General features: G+C 45.1%; 3 protein-coding genes across 4 annotated transcripts; 2 read left to right on the forward strand and 1 right to left on the reverse strand.

Annotated features, from left to right (window-relative positions):
- The first annotated feature begins 2,116 nt into the window (after positions 1–2,116).
- LOC147048278 (eukaryotic translation initiation factor 4E-binding protein 1-like) lies at positions 2,117–4,098 on the forward strand. The gene is made up of 3 exons (XM_085927023.1): positions 2,117–2,372; positions 3,039–3,230; positions 3,385–4,098. Exons 1-3 carry the CDS (start codon positions 2,237–2,239, stop codon positions 3,414–3,416), a joined length of 360 nt encoding a protein of 119 aa, XP_085783149.1. The 5' UTR covers positions 2,117–2,236; the 3' UTR covers positions 3,417–4,098.
- Positions 4,099–4,188: 90 nt separating this feature from the next.
- On the reverse strand, positions 4,189–5,822 carry LOC147048279 (nodal homolog 2-A-like). Its single transcript, XM_085927022.1, has 3 exons — positions 5,553–5,822; positions 4,599–5,293; positions 4,189–4,522 (listed from the first exon to the last, which is right to left on the reverse strand). Exons 1-3 carry the CDS (start codon positions 5,803–5,805, stop codon positions 4,370–4,372), a joined length of 1,101 nt encoding a protein of 366 aa, XP_085783148.1. The 5' UTR covers positions 5,806–5,822; the 3' UTR covers positions 4,189–4,369.
- A 1,295-nt stretch (positions 5,823–7,117) lies between these two features.
- lrp13b (low-density lipoprotein receptor related-protein 13 b) lies at positions 7,118–22,646 on the forward strand. 2 transcript variants are annotated; one of them, XM_085925452.1, is made up of 53 exons: positions 7,118–7,250; positions 7,492–7,614; positions 7,761–8,009; positions 8,096–8,206; positions 8,316–8,435; positions 8,654–8,779; positions 8,883–9,086; positions 9,209–9,374; positions 9,453–9,621; positions 9,693–9,915; positions 9,984–10,103; positions 10,204–10,422; positions 10,508–10,813; positions 10,895–11,113; positions 11,180–11,320; positions 11,382–11,630; positions 11,705–11,902; positions 11,972–12,220; positions 12,511–12,723; positions 12,802–13,059; positions 13,141–13,353; positions 13,432–13,689; positions 13,763–13,975; positions 14,040–14,300; positions 14,370–14,582; positions 14,663–14,920; positions 14,987–15,196; positions 15,269–15,517; positions 15,594–15,791; positions 15,862–16,128; positions 16,257–16,472; positions 16,537–16,707; positions 16,783–16,905; positions 16,970–17,125; positions 17,220–17,435; positions 17,512–17,741; positions 17,817–17,946; positions 18,011–18,204; positions 18,382–18,568; positions 18,669–18,884; positions 18,947–19,130; positions 19,198–19,399; positions 19,483–19,647; positions 19,763–19,978; positions 20,065–20,292; positions 20,361–20,495; positions 20,576–20,771; positions 20,878–21,003; positions 21,332–21,439; positions 21,592–21,828; positions 21,898–22,171; positions 22,246–22,342; positions 22,485–22,646. In XM_085925452.1, the coding sequence occupies exons 1-53, from the start codon at positions 7,157–7,159 to the stop codon at positions 22,530–22,532; spliced, it is 10,152 nt and encodes a 3,383-aa protein (XP_085781578.1). In that variant the 5' UTR covers positions 7,118–7,156; the 3' UTR covers positions 22,533–22,646. The 2 variants fall into 2 exon arrangements, with proteins under 2 accessions (XP_085781578.1, XP_085781577.1); XM_085925451.1 differs by lacking the exons at positions 14,370–14,582; positions 14,663–14,920.
- Positions 22,647–23,201: the final 555 nt, after the last annotated feature.

A 23,201-nucleotide genomic window follows, 5' to 3' on the forward strand; every position in this document is an offset into this window, starting at 1 on the left:
TTTGCATAACGCAGAGCATAACTTAATGTCATCTGTGTAGCTGACATCATCTCTCCCAAACCAGTAGCCGCACTTGATATGCAGAATACTCTTCCGCACCTCTTTCCCCATCACCTTGGCTGCAGGATGTGTCCAAAAAAAAAAAATGGAAGACAGTACAGTATTGTGCTATTATGACGTGTGATTGTGCAGGCAGCACTGTGATTGTCATCATGCTTCCCGTCCCCAGACTCGTGATGTTGTCGTCACAAAGTAAAGCACACGCAATCGAGATGATTACGGACAGGTCAGGGTGTCGGATGGTGTGTACTTGCCGCAGCAATAAAATCCAAAACACGCGTAATGAGCGCCGCTATAGGAAGTTCTGCATATGTTGTGGTTTTTTTTTCCTCATCACCTCTTTGATAACACACAAAAAAAAACGCCGGCTGCCTCGACCTTGACGTGAGTGAGTCAGCGAGAAAACGCTGACACGGAATTAGTTCAGGGTGATATCAGTGTGGGGATTGCAGACGCCTGAGAGATTTGCATCTGTATTTGACAGCATTTAGCATATCAAAAAGTGTTATGTTGCAGTAGCCAATATAATGATTATATATAATTTGTTATGTTTTCTCGGAGTTTAAGTATGTGAGTTTAGAGCAGGGGTGGGGAACCAGATGTAATATTATGTAATATTACAATTAAAATTGAACGGACATATGTATCATAAAAAGAATTGGAAGCAAGTATCCCAAACAGATTTTTTTTTTTTTTTTTTTTTGCCTCTGCTATTCGATATGAGCCGATGTTTAATAATTCTGGCGGAAAGCAGCTTTAATTTGTTTTTAGGATTGACTAATGGGCTGGATCAAATTATCTTGCGGCTAATGTGTTCTCTACCCCTTCCCTAAACAAATCTTGGTAAACTAATTTTCCTCTGAATTATTTTTTTTTTTTAACGCAGAAACCTGATGTTGTCATATCATGGTAGCACACGCGCACTGACCATTACTACACAAAAATATGTATCCCATAAGTACTGTAAGTGCTACTGTAGCCTGACTGACTGAACGAATGAGTACATTACTTTGCACACATTTCACACTTTTTTTTTTTCAACATGACCAGTGCATGCACTATATTTGCCACATATCACGTTTTCACACTGGTAACATGCCACTCAGGTTTTCATTTCTGAAATTATAAAGTGTTTTCATTTCTTGTGCAGGGCCCTACTGATTGAGTGAGAATTGTTTTTGGGCGAGAGACTATTTTGTCTGTTTAGCTTTTTGGGGGTCAGGGGTATAGGTGAAATATGATGCTTTGCGTGTGAAAGAACAAGCATGTCACTTGAAAAGATAGCGTAACGCCCGATGATGTAATTTAAAGAGTATTGTAACATTTAAAGCGTGGAGAAGAAGAATAGATCTCACCTATACTCCTTTAGAATGAATACATGACAATGTAAACGCAATATCATATTACTCTATCCTAAGGAATGCAACTGCACCCATGCACAAAAAAAAAAGATGTTTTTATGAAAATATGTGTATAAAAAATATATATGACAAAATATATTTCATTAGAATGCTATGCACCCTCATAGAGTTGTTATGGATGTTCTTTCAGCATTATCTAGTTAGCCCAAGCCCACCATGGGGAATGTAGAGGCTATGTAGCTTTGAACACTTTTTCTTTTGTTTTCTATCGGTCCAGAAGAAGAAGAAAAAAACCAACATCAACAAAATGTATACAAGACTTTTAATCAGAACTATTCTGACGTAAAAATATGTATAGATCATCTTACCCTGTACACCAGCTCAAACCATTTACAAGACTTAATAAACAAAGATGTGACATATGAGATGTATTATTCCTAAATCATTCTCAATGCACTTTTTTTTAAATACAGGTGCATCTCTGTGTAGGTATGCAGTTATATTAAAATATGCAAAAAAACACTCAGAAATTTGATTGAAAACAGTAAGTATTGTGATAACATGCTGCTTGTACCGCGGGAGGATGTATTTATTTTGTTGTTTGTTATTACTCGACTTCCGTAGCTTTAAAAAAAACTACAACTTCCGGCATCTGTGACGCCCCCTACTTTCAGCCAATCACAACCCGCCGCTTCACGTGCTCGCGTAGTAGGGCTTTCTGGGTTGTTTTGGATCAAGTGGTAGCACATGGAGACAAGACGGCATCACATTTGAAGCAATTTTAGTTTTACCGAGAACGCTTTCACCATCTAAGCATGTCCGCGGCAGGTCAGACGAGCGGAAGCCGGGATATCCCGGCCGTGAGGCGGGTCGCCGTCCTGGAAGCTGCCCACATGCCCCAGGAGTACTCCACGACCCCCGGGGGGACCGTGTTCAGCACCACGCCCGGAGGTAACTCGGCCATAGGTCAAACTGGGTCTCAAACTTCTGACATGCACCATCATCATTTGGGCTTTATTGCAAATAGGTCTAATAAGTGCATCGGAGAACTTAAAGACTCTTGATGTTCCCCACGTTCCTGGAGAATCGGTTTCATCCTTAGTCTTGTCATGTCCTTATGTTAATGATCAACAGTGTTTTGTTATTCACTGATTTGTAGCCTTTTGAAAAATGTGCTTGATCAGAAGGAGGAAATATTAGGACTTCTTGCACTGTGTAGTGATATTTGAAAAGAATCACAAACTATTCACAAAGATACTAACTTTTTATTGAGACTCTAAGCAGTATCACTTGGGCAATGTACTGACTATAAGCCGCACCAATTATTGCTGCAAGCAAAACAAGGCGGTGTTTTCCCTCTGCAGCAGTGAGAAAGTTGGCGGAGTCTCCACATGCTGATACTGTGTTCTGAAAAATGTGGCACGTTCACATTGATAAAATGCACACACACAAATACAGCTGGCTCACTCGATGTGTGTCAGGGCACTAAAAAATAGGTCATTCAAGCACTTGATCCTACTAGTCTACATTGTGAGCTCCATCAGGTAAATGGAGGACTTCATTAAATCCACAATTATAAGATATAAAAAAAAAAAAATCTGCTTCTTGGTTGCGCAGGAACTCGAATCATCTACGACAGGAAATTCCTGCTTCAGTGTCGCACCTCTCCTTTGGCTCATACGCCTCCTAAGCTGCCCGATATCCCGGGAGTCACTCGGCCGTTCAAACGGGAGTCCTCCACTGAGACCTGCCAGCCGGCAGCGAGACAAAATAGTCGAATCGAACAAAACCAACATACAGAGGGTGCAGGTAAACATTGTTTGCACGTTTATGACCTTTACAATGTGATGGAGGAGGGAACTCGGGAAAATTGTGTGTGCAAGCTCAAACCAATTGTGATTCATGTAAAATCCATGTGAAGTCTATTGTTTGTTTTTTTCACTCCACTCTTTTCTTCACACAGGAGAAGATGCCCAGTTTGACATGGACATTTGAAGAGGATTGGTACTATTTCTAACATCTTCACGGTTGTTGTTTTTGTGAGTGTAGAAGATTTTTTTAAAAGTTGAATTAAAAGGTAGGGACTGTGGAATCTAAAATTAAGTTCCTCAAGAGGAAATTGTACTTCTGCATGCCTCCATTGATTAATTGTTGGGACAGTAGTTGTGATTAAAATCTGTTTTAACTAAACATAATATAATACAACATAATAATGTGTGGAGCTTTTATAATCAAGTACAATATTGTTTTTTGGGTTGTTTTTTGAAGTTTTTTTTTTTTTTTTGCATGATAAAATTAGTCTTGTGTATTTGCTGGATGAGGATTTTTACAGTGGCAAGAAAAAGTGTGTGAACTTTTTGGAATGACCTGGATTTCTTCATAAACTGTGGTGGAGGGGTGCCATCATGGATTGGGGCTGCTTTGCCACCCCGGGGCCTGGATGGATTGCTATTATCAAAGGTGGCTTTATTGTATTGTATCAAGACACCTAAATTGTGTGTGTGTGTGTGTGTGTGTGTGTGTGTGTGTGTGTGTGTGTGTGTGTGTGTGTGTGTGTGTGTGTGTGTGTGTCTGTGTGTGTGTGTGTGTGTGTGTGTGTGTGTGTGTGTGTGTGTGTGTGTGTGTGTGTGTGTGGAGGGGGGGTGCATGTCTCCTCCAAATTAAATGTACAATTATTTCTCAGATTTTTTTATTTTGTTGAAAATAAGAAATAATTTAATGTTTTACTGTACAATGTAAACAAACAAATGGCTCAACGTGACCCAAACAATCGATAATGTCAATTCCGTTAGCTTTTTAAAAGGCGAAATCTAGCTTTATCGTATTGTATTTTGCCAGTGCTTCACTCGCTGACCAGGTTTGTGTCATTTGGAACGAGCACAACGCGAGACGCCTAAATTTAGAACGGCAAAGTCATTGACAGTAGAAAAGTCTGTGATTGGCTTGGCCTAGTGGCAACCGCATTCCTCCACCACCATGTCCTGATGGTGCTTCATGACCATCTTGCCGTTCTCGTAGTAGAGCATAGACAGCGGCGCCAGGCGGGTGGGCACGCAGGACAAGCACGGCATCTTGTTTGGGTGGTGCAACTTGAGCAGGCTCTGTGGTAAGAAGGAGAACTTGCTTAGAACAACAAGGAAGAAAACATACACGAGCAGAGGAAGCAAAGACTCGTACCTGCATGTAGGCGTGGTTAGTGGGCTTGAAGTTCTCGTCTACTGGTGTGGGACAGGCGCCCTCGCAGCGGAAAGCGTTGTAGCTTTTGGGATAAACCATCCACTGGCTCCAGCCTAGCTTCTCAAAGTCCACCCACATGTCCACCATCCTGCACAGAAGATCCTCCTTGTTCGCCGTGAAGATCCTTCTCCTTTGCTGCCCGGAGAACCTTTTGGTCCTGCGGCGTGTCTTCCTGGGACCGACCTTCCTATCCTGGCTCACGTACTTGGAGTGCACGAACGTGCGGATGAGCGAGGGCGTCCGCCGGGCGTCGGGGTTCTGCCTGGCGAAGATCACCATCATGACCCGGTTTTTTGTAAGGTGCTGGATTGCTTCCAGATTCTGCTCGGTGTCCTCCGGCTGATGTGTTGACAGGTCCTGCTTTTGCCAGTGCTGGAGCATTTGAGTCATGGAGAGCAACCTCCAGGAGGATGAAGATCTCATGGTGCTGGGATGGGCCTTTAGCCTGCCCAGGAAGAGCCTGCCGCCAGGGCAGCTGTCGTCAGAGCACGAGAGGTAGACGTCCACCAAGGCTCTGGGGGACTCCCTGAAGTCCGGCAGGCGGATGCGAAGCTCGGCTTGTTGAATGTGGTCGCCCGCGGACAAGGAGGACATATTGAACGTGATGGACCACCGATCACCTCGCTGCTCACAGCCTGGAACAGATGCAAATATAAGTTAGCGTCATTACTAACAAGAAATAGCACAAACTCAAATTCAAGAGCCAGTCTTTTATTTTGGGTGGCCAACCATAATTTTGCATAGGTGCTGAAATGATGACTGATTGGGTTTAGATGTCAAAACTATTTTTAGCTGAATAAGTAAATTAAAAAGGAAGTAAAATTACACATCTATTAGTTTTTAAAACTATGACCAAGGCTCAATGAAAATAGCGTTTAAAAACAGAACACTCACTTTTTGCAACAAGGCTAGTCACATAATCCAAGGGATGCAGTCCAAGGTTGTCCTCGGTCCAGGTCTTGTCTCCGGCATGGTTCTCAGTCAACATGGTCCGATAAAGCTGCATCATGAAGACGGGAAGTCCTCCGGCTTTGCGCCGCTGCGAGGTAAGTTCGGACCGGGTGGAGAAAGCGCGCAGCAGCGCGTCTGGATGCATCGCGGCGACGCACAAACTGACCAGGAGAAGTAACATGGACAGTTTCGGCATAATTCCACGACCCAAGTGTTTGCAGTCTCCAAATGATGCATCTGAGAAGCTTGTCTCTGGGTTTTTATAAGCCCAAGCCAAATGGGTGACGTCCTTTTGAAGGCAATGTGACAATGCGCCTGTCTTTGATCCACGTCGTTCCTGCAGCGCTCAATACAAAAATGGCACACTACTTGCATAGTACAAGACTTTATTTGAATGTGACATGATGCATCGAAACTGCTTGGCTCCTTTGAAGTGCCTGACGTACAAACCCGTGTGAGGGGCCACAATTTGATTTGGTTGATAAGAGGCCCTCACAATAATTTGAGTTAAGGAGATTAGGGGGACTTCTGATTAATGAGCAGGCAATTCTGCAGGAGTTAATCACACACACAGGCTAGTTCAAGTCAAAATACAACTCGCAAATATTACATCATCATCAGGCATTACATTATTAGATTTGTTCAATTTGGTCCCCCTAATATTTTTTTTGGGGGGGGGGTTACTTACTATAATTAATGTTTTAAAATGTAAAAGATTTGCTCTAGGAAAAAGCACAGAGTGGAAACCAGGGAAAATTGAGTTATAGTTTATTTATTGATCATTATTATTTTTAAAACGAATGTGTAATTTATTTTGTGTTTTTAAGAGTGAGATACATTTGTTTAATTTTATAATATCACAGAGAAAACGTTTGCAGTTCAAGTTCGCAACTTTTATTTGCAGAAGAGTTATTTAAATTAAAGAAATAAATAAATGGCATAATTATAGTTTTCATTTGGTCGCCTGGTGCGTTTTTTTTACCTACTCCACCAATTTATTCTTAGATATTTTTCATAAAAATCCAAATTTTATACAAATAATATTGGAGCGGTCAAAATGACTGCAATGGTCGTAGTGCAAAACATTTATTCCTTACCGCGCATACAAGAAATTTGTATATAGAATTGAATGTTTTCCAGTGTCAAAGCTGCATTACAATTGACAGCAAGATCAAAGAGTTATTATAAATGAGCAGTAATGAGCTCTCACTTAATCAAATTGCAATTGAAAGGGATAGAGAGAGCTCTACAAGTTCTGACATCAAACGAACTATCGTTTTGATCAGTTTTTTTAAATCAATTGATATTCAAAACCAATTTCATTCATCAAGTAAATTTAAATGCACTTTTTGAATGACTTGACAATAAAAGAATATTGTATAGCCTATGTAGATTTTTTTTTAGTTTCTTTTACATTTTGTTACTTCTACATACATTATGTGGTTATTTATTTTTTGTTTTTATTCTTTAACTATATCCACTTTACTTCCGCGTGCCGTAGTGCGCATGTGCAATTAGAGCCTTTATTTCAGGTGTAGTTGCAGGTGATGCACTTCCATTCAGATGAGTCGTGCGGGTCCGACATGAAGTCACGCCAACTCATTTGTTTGCTGATCCTGTCGATTTTACACTCCGCCACAGGTAACAAACTTTTTTTCACCCGTGTATTTCTCAAATTTGGTGCATTTAATTTCAAGCGCATTGATTTTTGCTGGTGCGTTCTCATCACTAAGCAAGCCACAAAGGCAACTCATTAGAATTGATCGTTTTCTCCTCACGTTTGCATTTACAAGTGGCGTGTTCAGATTTTTTTTTATTGGGGAGGGATAATGAGCTGGTTGCACTTGAAATTGAATTGGAATGAATTGTGCGCTTGTTTCAGGGCATGATTTCCAGTGTCGTCCAAACCAATGGCAATGCGACGATGGCGGTTGCATTGCTGATAAATGGAGATGTGATGGAGAAGGGGACTGCCTGGATGGCTCTGATGAGATGGACTGTAATGGTAGGCACATTTTAATATTAAGATTGGGCCAAAATGAATTGCTGCATCTGTAGATTAAAAAAAAAAAACTAACACAACTACTATGCGGGGTTTTTTTTTTTCCCGTCCATTTTTTTTTTTTTTTTTTAAATTGGATTTTCCCTCAGTTCCTCCGGGCTCCTCTAACTGTCCACTCGGCCAGTTTCCATGCGTGGGCTCTGTCGACTGTGTTGACGCATCAGCACGCTGCGATGGACTTAAGCAGTGTCCAACCGGCTCCGATGAGGAGAACTGCGATGTCGCCATAGGTTGTTTGGACTCAGATTGGACTTGTCGGAACCGCATTTGCATCCCCGTAGAGCTCCGCTGTGATGGAAAGAATGATTGCATGGACAACTCTGATGAGGAGCGCTGTGGTGAGGAAGCTTTCATGTGTTGTGCATTTCTTTTTTTTTTTTTTCTTAAAACCTTTTTAAAATGTGACAAATTTTTTGTTGACCAGTTGTTTGCCATGAGGGTGGCTTCCAATGCGCAGACGTGTGTCTGTCTGCTGACCAGATGTGCGATGGGAAGTTTCACTGCTTGGATGGCAGCGACGAGCCCATAACCTGCAGTAAGTTTAGTTTTGAAATAAATAAAAAAAAGTGCTGATTAACAATATTGAGCAGTAATTGATTCTTGACGTCATTTGATGCAATGCTCCCTCTCACTCCCCCTTGCAGGTCAGACCTGCTCTGTGAAAAATGGAGGTTGTAGCCACGTGTGTGTGGATGAATCATGGGGTGCTTTGTGCACATGTCCTCCTGGCTATAAACTTGATATCAATGGGGCAGTTTGCAAAGGTGATGCAATATCTGCATTTATTTTTTTGTTGGGTTGAATGAGATCAACTCCAGAATCTAATTCAGGGGTTTTGTTTATCTCCAATGGTTAATCTAAATTGAATTAAAATAATTCTAAAATCTTTAAATATGTTGAAAAATCGGCTTACAACACCGCCGTCTGCTGGTCGTATTGTGCAACTGCCTTGTTTACTTAGTTGCCCTATATGTGCCCGCAGATGTGGATGAATGCGCCCTTCCCTTCACGCCATGCCTCCATCACTGCACCAATACAGTTGGATCTTACTTTTGCCACTGCCGAGAAGGCTTCAGTCAGGATGAGAGCTTTGGCTGTCTGGCCACAGGTACTGCCATTAAATTATACCTCAAAGCAAACTTACAATATTTCTTTTTTCATTTTCTTTCTTTTATTGCCAATGTCACAACTTTTGACACGTGTGCCTTCAGGGAACGTTACCCGACTGCTGACAGTGCTGAGGACATCCGTAGGACTGCTAAATGTGAAATCGCAAAAGTTTGAGGTGCTCCAGACTCTAAAGTTCAATCCGGTGGCTCTGACCTATGACATTGCCCGGGGTCACTACTACTGGGCCGACGACATGGGAGTCATCTATAAGAGTGATGGGCAGCGCACCTGGAAAATCCATGCTGGTTTGTTACGCATATACTCTTATCTCATTATGATGCATAAATCGGTATGATGGTAGCCATTTTTTTTTATTCGCTAATTTAATTAGCTCTAAGCTAACCTGACTATCACATTGCTTACACAGGTGAGCCTGGAATCAAAGGGCTGGCTTGTGACTGGCTGAATGGAAACCTTTTCTGGACCAATCAGAGGACGGAATCAATCTACGTGCAAGCAGATGAGAAAAGTTCCACCATTTTGTTGAGCAAATCAATCAGCCCATCAGAATTGGTGGTTCTACCAGTGGAGAGGTTCGCTTGATCGGCATTTTTTTTTTTTTTTCTAACCAGGAAATTGCAGTGTTCATGATTTGTATTTATTTTTGGCAGCTTGATGTTTTGGATCAACACGGGCCCTGGGGAGAGGGTGACCATAGAGAGGTCATGGATGGATGGGTCTGACAGAAGCTCTCTAATTGTACTGACGGCACAAATGGCCCACGGACTCACGACAGACGTGGCCGCCAGGAGGCTCTACTGGATCAGTGACATCAAGATGGTGACTTGGGGAAAGAAATCACCAATGTATCTCATCCAGAAATGAAAATAAAGTCTTATTTTTTCCATCAGTCCATCGAGACGATGAAAGTGGATGGGACCGGCCGTTACACGTTCACCGGACTCTTCAACAAGAGACCGGCTCTCAACCTGGCAGTGTTTGAAAGTTCCTTCTACTGGGCGGATGACAAAGGAGTCTGGCAGGTTCCGCAGAGCCAACCAAACCGGAAGAAGTTTTTATGGAAATTCACACTTCCACTTTTGACCGTCTTTCATGAGCTGCAGCAGCCGAGAGGTACGTGAAGAACTTCCTCCTCTTTTGCTTTCGTGCTATCAAAGTGCAAATGTCTCCTCCACAATTAGGTTCTTCTGTATGTGCCAAGACTCCATGCCAGATATGTCTGCTCACCAAAAGCAACCCTGTGGGCTTTACCTGCACTTGTCCCACCTCCAAAGTCCTGATGGTTGACGGAACATGCGACTGTAGGTTCTCTAGCAACCGAATTTACTATAACGTAAAAGTTCTGCAATCAGTTAACAAAGACAAAAGGACAGTTGAAATTTATTTTCTTGTGTGCTTCAGATCCAAGATTCCTATATGCCACCTCCAAAAGTATCAACCTATTGGAGTTTAAAGGCAGCCAGTCGACAGAAACGAAGATTTTTGCTACTGACGAGGGCATACTGTCTTTTGATGTGAACTGGAACAGTGACTGGCTGTACTGGGCTAACCAAACTGGTCACCTCCAGCGCACCAGCTTAACACAAGTAAAGACTGAGTGGATTCCGACAACCGTGTCAGGTTAGTGATTTTAACGATCCAACGTTTTGAAATGGTCATCTTAATCGATGCAAGTTTTAGTTTCAATTTTTTTTTTTTTCTTAAGTTTGTCTCATTAAAGTCGACCAAAAGAGTGGAAGCGTGTATTGGGTGTCATGTGACCAAAACCGGATCGGCTCTGTGGAAGTGGACAGCCGTTACCAGCGGCAGTTGTACCACACCACCAGAGAGATTCGAAGCCTCTTCCTGGATTGGCTGAGGGGCGGAGTCATCTGGTTGGAGGAGGAGTTTATCTTCACTATGAGCATGACTGGAGGCAAAGCCAGAGAACTTCTGCGCTTGGATGGAGTCGTAGAGAATTTGGCCTTTGACCTCAGAGCTGCGAGTCTGTTGTGGAACTCAGACACGGCAGGTGTGTCCAGTATTTATTTATTTTTTGAATTATATATGTCCTGGATATCGTTGTAGTACTAAGACTCCTTTTCCCTTCCAGGCCTGATGACATTGAGTCTGCACCAAGGGAATAAGCACAAAGCAGGAAAAAGATGGAACGTTTTCGGCTCGGTATTGGGCGCCTTGGAGCCTTACCTGTTGTCGCTGTCCTCTGAGGTCATGACCCTGTGGGACCGACGTGACGGGCGCCGTATCCAGGATGTGACAACCAGAGGTCCCGTGGTCAGTGTGGTGGAGGCACTCCGGGACATCCATGCAGGTTCATACATATTATCGACAACTTTGATCATCTCTGAGTTTAGATGGTGAAAGTTTGTTTCGATAGTTCCTGTTAGTGCCGTCTGCTCGTCTGTGCTGTGCAAGGGCACCGCCATCTGCCTGCCGCCAAACAAGCTATGTGATGGTAAAAAGGACTGTCCTGATGGAGATGATGAAAGTTTTTGTCTTCAAAACTGTCCATCCAAAGGTGACGTCTTAGTTTAATTCCAAAAAGGCTGCAGCTTCTGACTTTAACGTCTCTTCTCCAGATGATTTCAAATGTAAGGACCGGAAGAGCTGCGTGTCGAGAGCGCTGGTGTGCGACGGCCGCTCTCATTGCTTCGACGGCTCGGACGAGGTCGGTTGCCCCGCCGTTGCCGCACTCCGGACTCGGGTGGACGCCGTCAGGTGTCGAAAGGGCTCCAGGCCGTGTAAGAACGGCGTCGAGTGTGTTATGTACAACCACGTGTGCGACGGGGAGAAAGACTGTAAGGATGGTTCGGACGAACAAGATTGCGGTGAGTAACTCTAACGCTTTGCAGACCGGTTTGGTCAAATTTAATAAAAATTTTGTGTCGTCCAAATTTTACAGAGCAGGATGTGACCTCGCCAAATCCAAACGAAATGACAAAAGCCGCGCCGGCGCTTCCCGCCTGCATCAGCCCGTCCGTCCTTTGTCCCCACCCTTCTGTCCGTCTCTGCATCTCCCCGAAGCAATTTTGCGACGGGCGAGAAGACTGCCCTGACGGCTTTGATGAAAATAATTGCGTGAAAAGATGTTCATCCAAAAGTAAGTCTGAAATAGATTTGTCAAAAATCCACCCAGAGTGTTAACAAATTTGAATTTGTTTCGTCCCAGATGATTTCCGGTGCAAGGACCGAAGGAGCTGCGTCTCCAGGAGCCTGGTTTGTGACGGCCGTGCTCATTGTCACGACGGCTCCGATGAAGTCGGTTGTCCCAGTGTTCTGATCCCTGCCGGCCAAGCAAAAGCTTTGAAGTGCCTGATTGGCTCCCAGTTGTGCCGAGATGGCAGCCAATGCGTTCCTTTCGGTCACGTGTGTGACGGCGAGCCAGACTGCAAAGATGGCTCCGATGAAGAAGGATGCGGTGAGCACCGACGGGGCCATGATTATGGTTTTCCTCGAAGGGGTCGGCAAAATGTTGTTGTTGTTTTTTTTAATATAAAACCAAAAATTGGGAAAAAGAACCCCTGAGTATTTATTGACACCTGGTGGGTCTGAATAAATTTGAGGGGAGGCAGTGCCCCCAGAGTCCCCCCTTTAGCTCCGCCAGTGGTAGTGATTGTTTGTTTTTGCCGTCAAGGTTACACATTTTTGCTATGGTAGATACAACTTTGGTTGATGCTAAACCAGGATTATTCAATTTAATATTTACAGACACTCTGATGACGACGCCTCCAGAAAATGGCCGCCTAAATCGACCTCCATTTCCTGCCCAAACTCAACCTCCCATCAAGCCATCTTGCACCAGTCCTTCGTTTCTATGTCCAGATTCAACTTGCATCCCCCCAATGCAGATATGTGACGGCGTTAAAGATTGTCCCGACGGATCTGATGAGAAAACATGCCTGAAACGATGCAAAAATAAATGTAAGTTGGCTGCTTTTAGCATATTCAGCAATTTATTCTGCTCGACATTTTTTATTTTTATTTACTTTCCTCCCACAGCGGACTTCCTCTGCAAAGACGAGCGAAGCTGTGTTCTCAAGAAGCTGGTTTGCGATGGCAGAGCTCATTGTCACGACAGCTCAGATGAGGTTGACTGTCCGCCTGTAGCTCCGCCTCCTCCACCTGCCAACCGGCATTCGGTGCTTAAGTGTCGTTTAGGTTCCCGGCCATGTCGGGATAAGACTCAATGCGTTCCCTACAGCCATGTATGTGATGGAGAAAAAGACTGTCAGGATGGCTCAGATGAAGAAGAATGTGGTATGTTTTATTTTTTTATTTTTTTTATTTTAAATAATATACCAAATATGAAACCAGGATTTTTCAATTTAATATTTACAGACACTCAGATGACAACGCCTCCAGAAAATGGCCGCCTAAATCGACCTCCATTACCTGCCAAGACTCAACCTCCTATCAAGCCATCTTGCACCAGTCCTTCGTTTCTGTGTCCAGATTCGACTTGCATCCCCCCAACGCAGATATGTGACGGCATTAAAGATTGTCCTGACGGATCTGATGAGAAAACATGCCTGAAACGATGCAAAAATAAATGTAAGTTGGCTGCTTTTAGCATATTCAGCAATTTATTCTGCTCGACCTTTTTTATTTTTATTTACTTTCCTCCCACAGCGGACTTCCTCTGCAGAGACAGGCGGAGTTGTGTTCTCAAGAAGCTGGTTTGCGATGGCCGATCTCATTGTCACGACAGCTCCGATGAAGTTGACTGTCCGGCCGTAGCTCCGCCTCCTCCGCCTGCCAACCGGCATTCGGTGCTTAAGTGTCGTTTAGGTTCCCGGCCATGTCGGGATAAGACTCAATGCGTTCCCTACAGCCATGTGTGTGATGGAGAAAAAGACTGTCAGGATGGCTCAGATGAAGAAGAATGTGGTATGGTTTATTTTTATTTTTTTAAATAATATACCAAATATGAAACCAGGATTATTCAATTTAATATTTACAGACACTCTGATGACGACGCCTCCAGAAAATGGCCGCCGAAATCTACCTCCATTGCCTGCCAAGACTCAACCTCCCATCAAGCCGTCTTGCACCAGTCCTTCGTTTCTATGTCCAGATTCAACTTGCATCCCCCCAACGCAGATATGTGACGGCATTAAAGATTGTCCTGACGGATCTGATGAGAAAACATGCCTGAAACGATGCAAAAATAAATGTAAGTTGGCTGCTTTTAGCATATTCTGCATGACCTTTTATTTTTATTTACTTTCCTCCTACAGCGGACTTCCTCTGCAAAGACAAGCGAAGCTGTGTTCTCAAGAAGCTGGTTTGCGATGGACGAGCTCATTGTCATGACAGTTCCGATGAAGTTGACTGTCCGACCGTAGCTCCGCCGCCTCCTCCTCCTGCAAACAGAGATTCGGTGCTAAAGTGTCGTTTAGGTTCCCAGCTATGTCTGGATCAGACTCAATGCGTTCCCTACAGCCATGTGTGTGATGGAGAAAACGACTGTGCCGATGGTTCCGATGAAGCGGAGTGTGGTATGTTTTTTTCTCTTTATTTTATTTTTTTTTATATTAAACCAAGATTATTCACTTTAATATTTACAGACACTCAGATGACGACGCCTCCAGAAAATAGCCACCGAAATCGACCTCCATTGCCTGCCAAGACTCAACCTCCCATCAAGCCGTCTTGCACCAGTCCTTCGTTTCTATGTCCAGATTCAACTTGCATCCCCCCAACGCAGATATGTGACGGCGTTAAAGATTGTCCTGACGGATCTGATGAGAAAACATGCCTGAAACGATGCAAAAATAAATGTAAGTTGGCTGCTTTTAGCTTATGCATGATCCCCCCCCCCCCCCCATTTTATTTTATTTTTTTTACTTTCCTCCCACAGCGGACTTCCTCTGCAGAGACAGGCGGAGTTGTGTTTTCAAGAAGATGGTTTGCGATGGCCGAGCTCATTGTCACGACGGCTCCGATGAGGTTGACTGTCCGCCCGTAGCTCCGCCTCCTCCGCCTGCCAACCGGAATTTGGTGCTGAAGTGTCGTTTAGGTTCCCGGCTGTGTCTGGATCAGACTCGATGCGTTCCCTACAGCCATGTGTGTGATGGAGAAAACGACTGTGCCGATGGTTCCGATGAAGCGGAGTGTGGTATGTTGATTTTTATTTGTATTTTTTTTTTTATTTTATTTGCCTGACAACTTTTCAACTTTGCAGAAACATCATCTTCCTCCAGTCCAGCCTTAAATGAAATTCCCACACCCTCAAAGTCCTATTACAAGCCTACACCAAAGCCATCTTGTAAGAGTCCATCGACGTTCTGCCCAAATTCCTTCGTTTGCATTCAACCGACACAAATGTGCGACGGAACAATAGACTGTCCCGACGGCTCGGACGAGAACTGTGTCAAAAGATGCCCTTCAAAGAGTAAGTTGAGAACTTACAAGTCCAAACGCAAAGGTCCTCGTGATGTTTTCGTAACATCTCCTACCTCCACAGCCGACTTTTTGTGCAAGGATCAAAGGAGCTGCGTCTCGCAGGACTTCTTCTGTGACGGACGCTCTCATTGCCACGACGGTTCGGATGAGGCAGACTGTCCGACCGTAGCTCCTCCTGTCACCCGAGCCAAGATGCTAAAATGCCGCATGGGCTTCCAGCTATGTCAGGATGAGACTCAATGTGTTCCCTACAGCCACGTGTGCGACGGAGAAAAAGACTGTGCCGACGGTTCAGATGAAGCGGAATGCGGTATGTATGTTCAAATTCTGTTTTAATTACGTGTCTGATGGAATGTTCAACTTTTCTCAACTTTGATGGTCTGCAGAAAGTCCAACTTCCTCCAGTCCGGGCTTAAATGAGTCTCCTTCAACAGCCAAGCCCTTTTACAAGCCGTCTTGTCTGAGTCCAACCGTATTGTGTCCAAATTCTTTTCTCTGCATCGCCCCGACGCAAATGTGTGACGGAAGAAAAGATTGTCCAGATGGATCAGATGAAGACTGTGTGGAAACATGCCCTTCGACGAGTAAGTTGACATGGCTTCAACCACCCCCAAATTTCTTTTTTTTTGGTATCACGTTTTCTTTCCTCCGTAGCCGACTTTCTTTGCAAGGACGGTAGGAGCTGCGTCTCCAACGCTCTCGTTTGCGATGGCCGAGCTCATTGCCACGACGGTTCCGATGAGGAGGATTGTCGGAGGGTAGTTCCTCACTTAACGACGGCTCAGGTGGTGAAATGCCGTAAGGGCACGAGGCCGTGTCAGGATGGCACGGAGTGTGTGCTAAACAGCCACGTTTGTGATGGAGAAAAAGATTGTCTGGATGGATCGGATGAAGAGGGATGCCAGGAAACCTGTGCAGAAGGTTGTCTTGACTGTGTTCACAAATAATGACATTTTATTTATTACTTTTCTTGTTTTTTATTTATTTTATTTTTATTCTTTTTTTTTTTTTTTTTTGTAATTGCTCATTTTTGTTTTATTTACTCAAAGGTGAATTTCAGTGTGCTCACGGAGTGATGTGCATCCCCGAGGCTCAAGTCTGTGACGGGCGGCCTCAGTGTAGCGACCGTTCGGATGAGCTGAACTGTTGGGAACAAACCAAAAGCTGCGAGTATCGCTGCGCCGACGGCCATCGCTGCATCCCAAAGAAATTCCTCTGCGACGGAGAGCCCGATTGCCTTGACGGCACAGACGAGCTCGACTGCGGTAAGTCCACTCGGAGCCGGAATTCTTTTCTGCGGGTGTGCTTTGAACAAGTTCGTCTCTCCAGATGCACCGATTACGTCCGTGGCTCCGAGTCCCGCTGCGGTTTGCGTCACTCCTTCAGTTCGATGCCCGACTTCATCGTTGTGCATCGCTCCAAAACAGCTTTGCGACGGGAAACCCGACTGTCCGGACTCTTTCGATGAGAGCGACTGCGTTTTCAAGTGCAAAAGCCGAAGTATGTCAACAAAATCGGAAAATGGATGATCACAATAATTCACTTGTATATTAACTCCCCTGCTCCTCCCTTCAGGGGAATTCTTGTGCAACGATCGGCGAAAGTGCATCCCCAAGATGTACGTGTGCGACGGTCGTGCCCACTGTGCCGACGCCTCCGACGAAAAGAAGTGCAAGTCCCCTGATCGCGGTTCACCTTGTAAGATCCAAAATAAAAATCTAAATTCTGTTCCACCCATTCAAATCGGTTTCTCTGCGCCTAGCATCCAGGGACAAGGCGGTTCCCCTCAAATGCCGAAACGGGTTCCAGGCGTGTAAAGACGGTCTGGGTTGCGTCATGTACAACCACGTGTGCGACGGAGAGAAGGACTGCCGGGATGGATCGGACGAGGAGGGCTGCGCTGCTGAATGCAAAGCCGGTTTGTTTAAGTCTTTGAGATTCGTCCTCGAGGCCCATCGTTCATGAGATTCGTCCTCAAGGCCGATCGTTCATGAGATTCTTCCTTCCCCCAGATGAGTTTCAATGCAGTCACGGTCACAGATGCGTCCGAACTGAGCAGGTGTGCGACGGACAGTACGACTGTCAAGACCGCTCCGATGAAATCAGCTGTGAAAGTCAACTCTCGGGCTGCCATCACCGTTGCGATAACTCGACGCGATGCATACCGGAAAGCTTCCTGTGTGATGGCGAACGAGACTGCGCCGATGGTTCGGATGAAGACAAGTGCGGTATGTCACATGGGGGGGGGGGTCAAAACAAAAAGAGGGCGGGGCTAGTAACAGTCCAGTAATGTCATCCCGGCAGGTTTGAAGTTCTGCGACATGGAGCAGTTCCGTTGCACCAGCGGGCAGTGCATGTCCGTTGCCCTTCGATGCGATGGCTACCCGGACTGTAGCGACCGCTCGGACGAGGCGGACTGCTCCAGACCGCCGCGCTGCCCGGCCCAGTTACGATGCCCTCACAGTCACGAATGCCTGCAGAGTGAGTGGCTGTGTGACGGGGAGGAAGACTGCAAGGACGGCTCGGATGAAAAAGTAAAGATGTATTTGGGTGGTTGTCCTCATGAAATAACGTCACTAACAAAAAAAATAATAATAATTTGCATTTAGAACTGTGAGACAAAGCCACCGCCGTGTCGGGAGTACCAGTGGCAATGTGGAAGCAGCAGCCAATGCATCCCTGTTTCCTGGAGATGCGACGGGAAGGCCGACTGTCACAATGGCGTGGATGAAGACAAATGTAAAATGTTTGACATTGAATTTTGGATCATTTTGATCTTGAATGTCTGCATCGTTTTCCACAGGCAAACCGAGAAAGTGCCCCTCCCATCTTTACCGGTGCGGCAGCGGCGAGTGCGTGGATCCGCGACTGGCGTGCAACGGCTTGACCAACTGTGCCGACAGCTCGGACGAGGGCGTGGGATGCGTGTTGCGCAACTGCTCCAGCCCCTCATTTCCTCATTGTGATCATAGCTGTGTCAGCACTCCAAATGGACCGGTCAGTCAAACAAGGAGGACAGGAATTTGCATAAATTGTTCATGTGATTCCGGGACAATTAAACAGATGAATTTTAGTAAAGATAAATCAAATGCTGAAAAAAAAAATCTTGTGATTCAGGGACAAATATCCAGATGTATTTAATAAGATTACATTTTAAAATCATTTTTTTTGCAGAGTTGTTACTGCACAGCAGGTTTCACGCTACATTCTGACGGCGTCTCCTGCGTGGACACAAACGAATGTAATCTAATGCCTCACGAAGCATGTAAACACACCTGCCTCAACACTCGTGGGTCCTACGTGTGCCGGTGCCACCCCGGCTTCTACCTGGAGCCCGACAACAAAAGCTGCAAGACCAAAGGTAGGTGCTCCACTAGATTCATTTCAAGTGATTGATACATTGAAGTTTTAAATACAAAAACTAAGAATATTTTTTTGTCCATGATTGACATTGTCTTTAGATGAGCCACTGCTCGTGGCATCCGTCCAGTCCGAGCTTTTGCTTCTTGGAGTTCAAAGCGGCTCCTTGCGTCTTCTGACCTCGGCCAACCAGCCCATCTTTTCGTTGGACTACCACTGGGCTCAACAGAGGGTTTACTGGCTCAGTCCAGACTACCAGAGCATCCGCTGGGCAGACATGACAAAGGACTTCAGCAGCAAAGGGACACTTATCAAAGGTGCGCTCGTAATCCGAGACACCAAAATAAATAGAGCGGCTTTTAATCCAATTTACTTCCAGGGGTCAAGTCGGATTTCATTGCGGTGGATTGGGTAGGTAAGAATCTGTACTGGGTGGACGGACTCGTGGGCCAAATTCGGGCGGTGCGCCTCAGTGACACCACGTTGAAGTCTCAAGATTACACGCTGGTGCTAGCTGAAGATCTTGAGCAGCCTCGCTCGCTGGTGCTGATCCCGCACAAAGGGTGAGAGACTCGGTCGGGAAGGAAGTTTTAATTCTGGCTGCAAATCTTAACTGTCACCTCCCCCAAGGTTGATGATGTGGTCCGAGATCGGCAGCACCCCTCAGATCCAGCGTTCGGGAATGGATGGATCCAAGAGGAAAGTGGTGGTGAGCAGCAGCTTGAGCTGGCCTGTAAGTTTGGCTTACGATTTCCTGGACGAGCGCGTTTACTGGGCCGATGAGAAGCTACGCTGCATCGGATCGGCTTCTCTGGATGGAGATGATGTCAAGGTGAGCGTCATCTAACGCAAGAGGTTGGGAATGCGCTTTCGGCAATCGAGTCAGGTGGCGAACAATTTTACCTATCTTGCCAGATTCTCCAGCTGGCCGAAACGCCGAGCCCCTTCTCAGTGGCAGTGTTCAATGATCGGATTTTCTGGTCCGACACAAAGCGGAGAACCATCCGCTCGGCCGATAAGAACACAGGGAAAGACCAGAAGGTTCTTCTCAAAAGACCAGGGCAGCCTTTTGGGCTGAAGGTTAGTAATCAGTTTGGAACGTTATTTTGTGTCAAAGGGGAGAGACAAATATTTACTTTTTTTTTTAAATATTGTTGAGATAAATAACTATGTGCTGTCCGTTTCCTCTCTCCAGCTGATGCATCCCCTTTCCCAGCCCGCCATATCCAACCCCTGCGACCAACTGAGGTGCTCCCACATGTGCCTCCTCACAGCCGGAGCATCCGAGATGCAGCCGGCAGCAGTTTGCCGCTGTCCAAAGGGGCTGATACTCTCCAAGGACAAGATCACCTGCTCGCTACCGTTGGATTCTTCTTTCATCCTGCTTCTGTCTTCTACAACAGTCTATCAGGTGATTAGGCGGCTCTCCGTGGCTTTTTTTTTTTTTTTTTTTAAATGTTCCTTTCAGCTGACGGTCTCTCCACCCCTCCCATCCAGGTTTACTTTAAGTCCTTGCGTCAGGATGGCGTCGGTCTGAAAAATATGCCAAACAGCCGAGTGTTGCTCATTCCTGGAGTTGTTGAGGCCACCGGACTGGATCTGGCTCTCCAAACTTTGTCCTTGTTTGTGGCTGATGGCAAACAAGGTACTGTCGATATGCTGAACTTAAGCGGGCCCAGATCCAGACAGGCACTGACACTAGCTGGTCGGCTTGTACAACTGAAGGTAAGAAATTTATTTTGAGTTCTCAATGATGAGCATAAAAGTTGCAGCTAAGTGTAATGCTATTTAAGGATGATTTCATCACGGCGCTGGCGGTCGACTGGGTGACCTTCAACATCTACTGGAGCAGCATCAGCCGACCTAACCTTCACGTGACGAGCAGCCGTGAAGGCTACAGCACCTCACTGCTGCAGGGAAGCGTTAAGGTTGTACAACGTGGTCACACATCACTCTTGAACCTTTTTTTTTTGTGCAATGGACTCACACCGATTATTTGATCTTCTAGCGCACAACCTCCATTGCAGTGCATCCTCCCTCGAGTCAACTTTGCTACACGGCCTACGTGGGGAGTAAGAACCAGGCTGAAGTGAGCTGCGCATGGATGGATGGCCGACGCAAAACGGTGCTTTGGACCAAGTCTTCCAGCCCCCTGTCATTGGTCTTTTCCAAGAATGGAACTTCAATCTACTGGGTTGACACAGGTTTTGAATTTAGTACCTTTTTCATCATGTAGTTTGTTCCCCCCCCCCCCCCTTTCATTGATTTGCTTTTTATTTAAATATTTGTTTATTTTCCTCCCCATCTAAGTTGAAGGCCTCATCTGCACTATTGGACTGGATGGCTCAGGCTACAAACAATTCAAAGCAGGCCCAGGTTTGGTTACCTCCATCACGTACATTGAGAATATGCTTCTCTGGATAACACTGGAAAAGGGTAAGTTTTTTTTTTTGTTTTTTTGTTTAAACTCATCCATTTCTGCTGAAAGTCACACTAATTAGGTATTCATCCCTTCAACTAAATTCCTCCAAATATACCCTCCCGCTCATCAGTCTTCATCCCCATCGGGCGTCAGATTAATGTAGCAATGAATAATTCACACAAGTTGAGCTTTTCATCACCTCTAACTTCAAGTTCATTTACTTTGCTTGATTTATCGACGATAAGGAACAGTTTAATTAAGATTGTTAAGGTGCGCTCCATTAAATGCCTTGCCCCCTTCATATTCTGATACATGATCTGTGTTTGCTTCCAACCTGTTTAGAGGTCACCAAACTGTGGTTCAGCGACGGCCACCATCCCAAACAACTTTGGTTTGAGACAAAAAGCAGCCTGGTAGAAATCCGAGCATTCAGTCAGGACAGCCAGACAGGTGGGTTGCGCTTTACTAAACTGAACAGTCGCAGAAGTCATCAAGTCAAACCTTTTTATTATATTTTTGTCAGCTTTTTTTTTTTTTTTTTTTTTTTTTTTTTTTTTTTTTATAAATACAAAATGTGCCCTGATTCAAACCCTTATCTGCAGGATCCAATAAGTGCGCCGTCCACAACGAGGAATGCGAGCATCTATGCCTGCCTTATCCCGGAGGTCGCGTGTGCAAATGTGCACGTGGCTTTTACAGCAGCGGTCCCACATCCTGCGCACCAGAGCACCCCTGTCCCAAAGGGGAGCAAGCTTGTCTCGATGCTAGCAAGTGTATCAACACCACCAACTTCTGTGACGGACGAGCGGACTGTCCGGACCAGTCGGACGAACAAGACTGTGAGTCTTTAGACAAATGATGCAAATTTGAAGGAATTTTCCCTTTGTAAACCGTATGAATTCCGTTAGGTTCACAAATGAACATCCCCTCTGGTGATCTTCCAAAGCCTCCCGTGAAACCTCCTCAGAACACCAAGGACACGTCCTCGTGTAGTCAACAACATTGCAGCGGCCACGGCAGCTGCGTCACTCAAGGCAAAATAATTTACTGTCAGTGCACGGCTGGCTACCGAGGGACATTTTGTCAAGAGAAGGAAAGCCGGCAAAGCCACATTGGCGTGATCTTGGTTGTCTTCTGCCTGCTTGTTGTCGTCTTGGGCGTCGTTTTTGTTTTTGCGAAAAGGCAAGGATATACACAAATGCACTTTTTAATTGAATGCAGGATTGCTATTGATATTTTGTTTTGTCTCGATACAGGAAGGGCTGGCTATCAATCGGAGGCAAATCACCGGACAAAGAAACTTTGATGTCAAACATGATGCTGCAAAGTGACTACGCGGATGCTGACGATGAGGTAAATACATTCTTAGCTACCTAGCAAAGGTAGCCTTTGAATTTCCCAACCAAACTCGTTTAAGTGCCAAAGGTCAAATTTGCTTTTGTCGCCCAAGTTGACAATTTTCATTCACTTTTTTTTTTTCCCCTCATTTCCTCAGGTACTCGAGTCCCCAGCCGACTTGAAGAACCCCCCAGTAGCTTCCTAGCAGTCATTTTCTACCGGATGGACTGTTATTGCGTCTGATATTTTATATGGCAATACTTCACTAAATGCAAAAGCTGATAATCATTTTGTACAATAAAAACAGATTGAAACCGCATTCGATATCCTTGAGTTACTGTCGAATGAAATGAGCGTTTCTCGGTTGACAAAAACCAACTGATGAATGTTTACAGTCTACTTGCAAAATAATTGGCGCTGTTGCAACACAAGTGAGACTAATTAATGAAGGTAAACACCCAAAGGCTTGCAGAATAGTTGGCGGTAATAAAGTTCACTTCGGGACTGCAAATAATCGTAAATGGTTTGTGCATTCACTTATGAAGCATTATAAAAAACAAAAAGTCTTATGGTAACTTTAATTTTTGACAATGCAGCAGTGGCATTGCGCCCAAAGGCTTTCCAAGTTCCTCCTGTGTCACATTCTGCAGGCACGGGTCACTTTTCACACACACTTGCATTTGGTTCGATAGTCCTGGGACATGCCTTTTTGAACTTCTGTGGACTGGAATTGAAACGAATCAATCTTCCATACAGTCTGTAGGTTGACTGACTCTCAAAGGATCTTGTAGCTGGACCGCACCTGAGCTGAAATAGGAGCACACTGAAGCTGGGGGAATTTTTACCGATGCCAAGGAAACATGAGTAAGTTTGT

The sequence above is a fragment of the Syngnathus leptorhynchus genome, chromosome 12, assembly GCF_054491065.1.
Source record: "Syngnathus leptorhynchus isolate UIUO chromosome 12, UIUO_Slep, whole genome shotgun sequence".
Classification (NCBI taxonomy): domain Eukaryota; kingdom Metazoa; phylum Chordata; class Actinopteri; order Syngnathiformes; family Syngnathidae; genus Syngnathus; species Syngnathus leptorhynchus.